Below are 9,133 nucleotides of genomic sequence, written 5' to 3'. Positions count from 1 at the left end.
AGAAAAAGTGGAACTGTCTCCACATGGAGAAACAGAGTTAGATGTGTATGCATCTATTTACATTCATACATATGGTCCATGGGGTTTGTCCTTTTTCCAAAATGTGAATACGTTCCCACTCTGATTGATTAATACTGATGTTGCTTTGTGTGGCAGAGCAGCCGAGGTCGATATAAAAACATGTTGAGTTAGACTGATCCACAGTCATCAATAAAATATCAGTTCATTTACATTATTCTTTCTATCTTCAACTGTCCATCCATTCTGCTAATAAGCAAAGATGACATCATACATCATCTGATGTCCGTTGTCCCACGCGTACAGCTTCTTGTCCAGTGGGCAGTACGTCAGCTGTGAGGTGTGCATGTGAGTGTTCGTGAAGGCCAGGGTGGGCACGGTGTGCGTGAGTGTGTGTGTGTCAAAGGCGTACGTCACGTTGGCATAGTGACGCTCTATACTGTCCACGGCGTAAAGCACGCCGCAAACCAGGAAGCTGTTGCCGTAGCGACCGTGCCGAAGACCCGTGCGGAAGCTCCGTATTGGCTGCAGGTCTCTGGAGCGGAGGTGGGTCAGCAGCATTACCTCCTGGTGGAAGCCTTCTGTGTCCAGAGCGGGGTAGAGCAGCCACAGGCCCGACTCATCCACAGCTAACTCCACCTTCAAAATAAAATGTAAAAAGAACAACGTAAAAAGGACAAATGATGTGAAACTCTACTTTCAAACACAGTGACATTTTTACATTACTGTTGATGTAATATATCAAACAGAACAGAAAAACATATTAATGATCTTTAGAGGTGTTGGTCAGTGTTTTATTAAAGAAGCTGATTTCCTTTGACTCCCATTTTTTTTGAAGTGAGGCTAGTCGTCTCCTAACTGCAGTTTTGCATATAACACACCTTTTTACTTAGCAGAGTAAACCAACTACTGTGAACTGAACCAAACAGAGAACAAATGTAAAAAAACCTCTCCAGCAGTTGTCTCTGCTATTCATTTTTTGCCCTTTCGACCTCTTTAGTGATTTGAAGTGTTTTTGTTCCCCTCCCTGACCTTTCACAATCCTTTAAAGAGACCCCAGTGTACATTCCCCATCATCATCATCATCACTCAGTGTTCCTTGTACAGTTACATAAGAGTGGCTCAGTCTTACTTCAGTCTGTGTCCTGTGAGCTTGCTCCTCCAGTATAGCATCATGCAGAGTGGTCCAGGCAGCTACGTATCTCAGTCTCAGGTCATATCTGATCACGTCCCTGCTGAAGGCGCGGTTGTAGTAGAAAGCTCCGTTATACACAACGTGGCCTGTTCCAGTGTAGCTGTATGGCAGCTTGTAGGAATTACTGACCTGACCTGAACAGGAAGACACACAGAAACAGCTGCTTAGGTTCACATCTACTACAGCTTTAATGTAACTGTGACTGTAAATCAAGGCACATTCATCCTTTATCATACTTTTCTAGTAATATTATACTGGCTACTTTGCACTAAATAATCAGTATTACCTCAATGGATGCTATTTTTTAAAGCTTTCTAGGAACATCTGTGTATTTGCTGGTGATGCCTTTGTTTTGTATTTGGTTTATTTAATTTCTAAGATCCAAGTGAACACAGATGCAGTGGTAACAGATAGTAGGACCATTAGATTTAGACAAATGTCCATACTGACCTAGAAATGGTATTATGTTAGACAGCTAAGCAATTACATAACCAATGCTAATATTGAATTTGCCACAAAAGAAAACTAGACACCCAAATTCCAGTCTAGTCTGTTACAGTGCTGCAATGAATAGTAGATTTGACAGTGAATGTTATTTTTTTCATTTCATAGACCAGGAGAAAATAACTGGAAGATTAATAGACGATGCAAATAATTAGTAGCAGCCTTTGTTTACTATAGCTGCAGCTAAATATTACTGTTTATACAGTCTGCATTGAGTTAGTTCACTCATTCTTTTCTTGTTTTATTGATGTGATTTTTCTTTAATTCTTTTTATGTCATGGAGGCTAATGGGTATCCAAATATACAATGAAGAAGAATAAAGAATATTTTGCTGGTAACACTTTTAGGTTCATGGCCTGATTTTCCCAAAAGCATAAAATCCATCTAACAATGTTTTCAAAAAACATGATAGGTTACAAAAAATCTTTTTATTTTATTGTACTAATACTTTTCCACTGGCTGTCATCCCAGAATCAGCCAGTGGGGTCTGATACTGGGGTGTTAATCTTACATTTATAAAGCTTCTAAAAAAATCATTAATGCTTGATCTGATCTGAGGCTTAATTTGTTCTGAAAGGCAACATCTGGATAAAGCACTGGATTAGCCTGAATAAAAGCACACAATGTTTAGTTCTGGATAATGAGTAGGGAAACATGGCACCCATGCTGATCTCATAAAATATTGTTTCACAGCCTAGAAACATTTCAAATAAACCTGTTTGTCCTTGTTGGAAAGACAAGCTCAATTTCTTCTACACACAATCACAATCACACACACGCACACACACACACTAACTCACGCACAAGTCTTATACCTAATTTGAAGGTGTCCATGTCTTTGAACTCTTGGAGGTTGTTGCCATAGTGACCATTGGTAAGGTAGATGACGTTGCCGTGGCCGCGAGGATCCCTCATCCAGGCTCCGTCACTGAGGCCGTAAGAGTTCTGCTGGATGGGTTCTGAGATGCTGGCTACTGTGTCCTTACACACGGCTTCAAGAACACACATGAAAGATGACACTGTGATTCAAACTGACAACACTATCTATCATTTGATTAGTCTTTTAGTACAAGCGCTACAAGATAAATCATTTATTTAGATGAAGACACCGTACCAGGCTTTTTTGTGGTCTTTGGTTGGTCAGCGGGACTCTCTGTCCAGGTGAGTCGAGTTTTGGATCCTTGCTGAGACGTTGCCGTTGGAGACACATTAACAGGTGGACTGATATTGGTATCTGATGGTGAGCTTTTATGCTGAGTGACAGGCCTGGGTGGCTGTGTAGTTGTAGTAGTAGTTGTAGTTGTAGTTGTAGTAGTAGTTGTAGTTGTTGGAGTGGTGGTAGTTTGTTGGGTAGTAGTTGTCAGTTTGGTTGTCGTTGGCGTCGTAGTCGTTGGTGGTGTCGTAGTCGTTGGTGGCGTCGTAGTCGTTGGTGGCGTGGTAGTTGTTGGTGGTATGCTAGTAGTTGGCCGAATCGTTGTTTTCATGGTGGTGGGAGCTGGTTTGGTCGTAGGTGTGGTTTGCTGGATGGTAGTCGGGAAAGTTGTCGGTTGCTGGGTGGATGCGGGCACACTGGTTATCCTGGGAAGATCCTTGGTGTCCTGTTTGGTGGGAACGGTCATTGAAGGTCTTGGACTACGGGTGGTGATAATCCTGATAGGTGGGAGCTCGTCCAAGATCAGCAAGTCCACTGAAGCACTCGCTGTAAAGAAGGGAAATGTAATTATTTTTCCTACTTCAGAGCATGACATGAATTCAGCATAACAGGCATGTCCAAACTATTCCATACAGGGCTGTGTGCCAGCAGGTTTTTGTTCCAGTCAATCTAGAGCACACATGATTCGATTGCCTGAAGATTGAGATCAGTTAATTCAATGAGTCAAGCCTGGTGTGCTCCTGCTTTGTTGGAATGACAACCTGCAGCCACATGAACCATTTAAGGAATAGTTTGGACATCTCTGCGTTATACTTACTATTCTTTCCTCTTCCTCTCTCCTCCTCTTCCTCCTCCTTGTAGCTCCCCTCCTCTGCCTTGTAAAAAGTCACGCCTCTGATGACCATGCTGTTCTTGTCTTTAATGGGCTGCTTCGTCTCCGTTTTGTCTTTGATCGGTTGCTTCGTCTCTGTCTTGTCTTTCATTGCCTGCTTTGTCTCCGTCTTGTCTTTGATGGGCTGCTTCGACTCCGTCTTGTCTTTGATTGCCTTTTGTGTGCTCGTCTTGTTTCTGGCTTGCTGTTGTTGCTCCACACCATCTTGCAGTTGGTTCCTCTTTAGTTGACTTCCAACGTAAAGCTCATCGTAAGTCTTCTGCTACGGTAAAAAAGACATTCAGCTTAGTTCATATAGAATATGGACTTTTCAGTTAAGATAACATTGTTTTATGTAACAGATACGATGCTGGATTGTGTCCTAGCTTCAGATCGTGCCAGGTGCTTTGGCAGAAGAGCGTAATGTTTATCACCAAGTTAAACTGTGTGCAAAAAGTAGTTTTAGTAGCAAGACAAATGTTTAAGACTGAACGGTATTTTTGGATTAAAGTTGTGAAAGAAAGCACGTGTTGGCTGGAGTCAAACTGACTTGATTTGCAGACATGCTGTACCTGCTTGTTGGCGTAGGCAGGTGCTCCACTTTTCGGTCCAGAACGCTCCAAATCACTTGTTTTCTTTTTTTTCTGCTGCTGAGCCTTCTTCTCTCTCTCTTTCTCTTTGGCTCTCTCTTTCACACGTTCTTTGTCTCTCACTCTCTCTGTAGAATTACGGGCAAAAGCCTGGAGTGCACAGAGAGGAGGATAATACATAAACCGTCCATTCACAAAGGTACACTCAGGAACTACTGTGGAGAAATATGACAGATGCAGATGCTTCTATACAGCTCAGAGGATTCAAATATATTGCAATGTGAATCTAATGCCAACATTCGTATTTGTTTTACAGGCATGTTTTTTAAATTTTTGTTCCTCATGTGTAAAAAGGAAATGATAAAATAGGAAATTTTAAATACTGCCCTCAAACTGTTATCCATCCAGACATGTTTGGAGACATAAAAAGGCTTCTTTGAATGAACTGTGTTTGATGTGGCTTTTACACAAAAAAGGTTCAATTTCCATCTCCCTCATTAAAAATACACAATCTATGAATCCTCAAATATTGTTCATTTCAAAATTTTAACTTGCTGGACACAAGAAGTGTACTGCCTACTTCACTGTACAGTCTATTCTCTGTTTAAGGTGTTTATTTAAGAGCAACATTTATAACATCACCAACTAACTAGTTTGGAGTAGATTCTGGTCCAATACAGAACTTAATGTGGAAACTTGAAGCCTCCAGTACACAAACACTGAGATTTTCAGTAAACACAGAGACACATTCCAACTTCAGCAAATGAATGTGAAACTTAATTCTGCACATAAATCAGTGTGCACAGTGAAGCTCAAACATAAGAGTGAATGATCAATGAACAGAACACATATTTGAGAGGAACATCTGCTGCTGATAAAACAAAAGTAGTAAAAAGACCACTGACATCAGGCAGGGGATAGCAGTGTCATTATCAGCTATTATTGATTATTTATTCATTATTGATTAACTACACAGTACTGGTGTTACTTGAATTGGTGGTTTGAAATGTTAACTTCCAATCCTGAAAATGCCACTTGACAAGTATCCTGAACTCTTCACACATTTTTGTCCCTTCAGTTCACATTAAACAAAAAAATTAACTTTCATAATCCATCTGCCAGCCTTTGTTATTCTTTATTATGGAAAGCTTAAGTTCAGAGTTCCATGACTTGCTGTATCTCAGTGCAAACTGAGAGTGTGCTGACCTTCTCCATGTTGTCCACCCTGGACAGCAGCTTGTCAGTAACAGACTGGAGCTTTAACAAGTCCATCCCATACAGAGAGCCCTCCAACAAGTCAATGATAGTTGACAGCTAAAACCACAAAAACACAGTGAGTGGTGAGATAAAGACAGAGGCAGAAAAACAAGAGCAATGTATTTCAAAAAGTCATTCTTAGTGTGTCTGTGTATGTGTATGTGTGTGTGTGTCTACCTTAATGTCATCCTTGCTTGCCTCCTGTAGTTTTTTAAACCTGTAATCTCCCTCGCAGGGGTTGACAGCTGAAGGCGGAGCCATGCACACACACTTCTTGCAGTCCGTTCCCTTGGTAACCGTCTCCACAGTGTAGAAATCTTGAGAAGGCGCCGCCGGGTCGCCATTGAGGATGCGGCTGCAGTCAGAGCGTTTGATTGGGCGAACAATGCAGCGACAAACACAGTCTGACCCTGATGACACAGTCTTTACTTTGTCATAATCTCCCAGCAACTGAAAGAGAAGGGCAAAGAGTTTAGCTTCTCAATTTCTATGTCAGTGTGGTCAGATCTGAAGAAACCTTGTGCTAACCTAAACTATTTATATTCTATTGTCTTCATGTAGAAATACACGAACAAATAGAACAAGTTGCATCATGTGAGATGATTTGCAGCTGCAGCAGTGGTGAGCCGCCTGGGAAAAAGATAGCTACAGTCATTTACAAAAAAAGCCACTTTTTTGGTTATGGAGCTCTTACAGTTTGAAGGATATTACATAACCAACCACTAGATGGATGCAACTGTCACCAGGGTGAACCCACACACACCCTCACCCACACACAGACACACACACACACACACACACAGCTCTGGGTCTGATTTACCACGTCATTTGACTTGAAGTGACACACTGTGGGGTTTTGGATCATGTTTAAAAGGAAAAAGAAGCAGACCTAAAAAACTGCTGTCTAATGCAATCACGTAATCACGTTTTCATGTGGGAAATGATATATATGTATGCTTTACAGTTCAAATGCAACCAAGACGCACACACGTAATTTGAATTCTCCTGCGGTTTCCTCTTGATGAAGTGGATGGAAAATTTTTGCTGAGTTCACACAGTAACAACTGGGATGTGATCTGACTCACAGGTCTGCAGGCATATTAGGTCAAATGGGACATCTCATGGAAAGAGGAAAAATTAAATTGGTTTTAGCTTTTAAATCTGGCAATGAAATACTTCCCATCATTATCAGTATTATTATTTCTGCAGCATGCCCCATACAGAACTGCACTTTGATTCATGTAACTTTTACCACAGTCTCACACGCTCGCTAAAGTGAGAAAACTCAAACTTAAACATGTCATTCTACTGTGAGGAGTGTTGCTTAGTTTATTGGCTGATGCCGAATTAAAAAGTTTTACTTTTTAATTAAAAAAATGTGGCAAACTTTCTTCTAGTGTGTTGCGCCTTTGCTGTTATGCAATTTATCATTAAAGCGCATCAAAGCGAATGAAGTCTGGTATTAAAGGAGATATGCGCTGACCTGGCTCATGATGTTCTCCTGGTTGTCCAGTTCATCCTGCAGAGGCTCGGTGGTGGGTCGTTGCTTAACTTTCCCCTCCGCACCGACAGAAGCACCTCTCTCCGGGGACTGCTGCCCCGTTCCCCGCACACTCTCCTCCAGCTTAGCCGTAGGAGGAGAGTCCTTTCCCGGTTTCTCCATCTCTGCTGCCTCCGTCAGCAGCATCTTCTGCAGCGCTGGAGCCGCGGTCCTGTCCGCCTCCAGAGCATCAAGTCCGCTCACAGCGCACCAGAAAACCAACAGAGAGAATCTGCGCCACATGTCTCCACAACACCAGCAACAGTAGACAATGAAGAACACTTGGTGGATGAAACTATAGTCAGAGGTAATTATGAAGTAGGTCCAGTGATTAAACGCCCACGTATCCCACAGTCCACCGGTTTCCACAGCAAACTCAGCAACGTGACATTAAACAGTTGACCAGGATGGATAGATCCTTAAAGAGGATTCACATCTCAAAACACACTCAGTGAACACTGATCAAAAGTTAACCTGAAGAAAAAGTGCGCACTCAGCTGAAATGTCATCAATGAACCTTTAAGCGAATGAATGGGAGATGAAGAAACAGGCCAAAGTTGCACCTATAAAAACTAGATGGGGGGGGGGGAAACAGTTTTAATTGGGCTTCAGCTGGTGGCACCATCAGAGGAGAAATACCTCTACACAAGACCCGGTCCTGGTGCAGACTGATCCAGACTGAATGCAGCCTGCAGAGAGAGAGAGAGAGAGAGAGAGAAAGAGAGGGGGAGGGAGGGAGAGAGAGAGAGAGAGGGGGGGGGCAGAGAGGGAGAGAAAGGGAGGAGAGAAAGTGGGGAGGAAAAAGAAGAGGAAGGAGAGGGGGTGGGGGAAAGGGGGTGCAGAGAGAAAGAGAGGGAGGAAAAGAGAGAGGGAGAGGAGAGGAGAGGAGAGGAAGAAGCAGGGAGCGAGAGCAAAGGGGGTGTCATTGTCAAATGTAGCTTATGAGGAGACTCTAGGTAGGTGTAGACTTTTTGTTCACCTCTTGGCAACAGTAGCAGTGATTACATGGTGACAGATCCTTTCTCTCTCAGTGCATTCCCAGCTAAACCACTGACTCCTCTGTGTGACCACACACTAATTACTGTCTTCCTCAAAAAGACAGAAACAAACAACACCACACCTCAGCAGCTCAGTAAGCTGTTCAACATCATACAGGTGGGCCAAAAACAGCACCGAGGAATTCCAGAGAGCAATCAGTGTTCCTGAAATTCAAGCACTATTAGATACTGAACCAACCCAAAAATAGACTCCAAAGAATCCAAAAGATGATAATTTGATGGTAAACAGACTGTAAATGTATCAGAAATCACTTGATATGAATAACTCACACTGCTGAAGCTCAATAGAAGCTGATCATCTACTTTTAAATGACTGTGTGGACACACTGTGGATTTAGTCCTCCAACACTATTGAAAGCACATTTGAAGGAGATCTTTTAATAGTCAGTATGAACAGGAGGAATGATTACAGAGAGGAACAACACATTCACTGTTGATATGGACATGTGACTGCTGTTTTGAGACATATTTGAAAAGTTATGAGCTTAAAATATGACTGCACTACAACATCACAGATTCCTCTTAATGTTCCAAAACCCTTAAAATGCAAAAAACATGAACGCAATCGCTGAATTTTAATCTTAACTGAAAAGTTAAAGGTGTAAATTAAGCCATGGCTTTCATTTTAAGGGGTTTTACACCCTGAAACCATGCAGATAATCCATTAAAACATATACTACAATATTATAATATATTCCTTAATTTCCTCTCATAAACACCATTAAATCCCCTAATTATGCAACATTATCAATGGGTGTATTTATGTGGTTTTAAGGGGTCTTTAGTTTCATCCATCATGGGGGGGGGGGGTTAATCATGACTAGCAAAGAGTCACAATGATGTGCAGACTCACCTGGCAAGCTGAAACAATGCTTATCCTGTAAAGAGATGCTGTATTGTTCTAAAGCATCTCAAAAACAGAGCAGGGCTGAACTTCAGAAGGAATG

At 42.0% G+C, this 9,133-nt stretch overlaps 1 protein-coding gene across 1 annotated transcript; it reads right to left on the bottom strand.

Annotated features, from left to right (window-relative positions):
* Nucleotides 1–255: 255 nt before the first annotated feature.
* olfml2bb (olfactomedin-like 2Bb) lies at nucleotides 256–7,371 on the bottom strand. The gene is made up of 10 exons (XM_053330635.1): nucleotides 7,072–7,371; nucleotides 5,766–6,038; nucleotides 5,538–5,645; nucleotides 4,314–4,481; nucleotides 3,917–4,021; nucleotides 3,688–3,781; nucleotides 2,832–3,416; nucleotides 2,533–2,709; nucleotides 1,151–1,347; nucleotides 256–657 (listed from the first exon to the last, which is right to left on the bottom strand). The coding sequence occupies exons 1-10, from the start codon at nucleotides 7,369–7,371 to the stop codon at nucleotides 268–270; spliced, it is 2,397 nt and encodes a 798-aa protein (XP_053186610.1). The 3' UTR covers nucleotides 256–267.
* Between the last annotated feature and the right edge of the window lie 1,762 nt (nucleotides 7,372–9,133).

Source organism: Scomber japonicus, chromosome 12 (assembly GCF_027409825.1).
Source record: "Scomber japonicus isolate fScoJap1 chromosome 12, fScoJap1.pri, whole genome shotgun sequence".
Taxonomy (NCBI): domain Eukaryota; kingdom Metazoa; phylum Chordata; class Actinopteri; order Scombriformes; family Scombridae; genus Scomber; species Scomber japonicus.
Note: the sequence above shows the minus strand (reverse complement) of the source record. Positions and strands in the feature narration are given on the sequence as shown.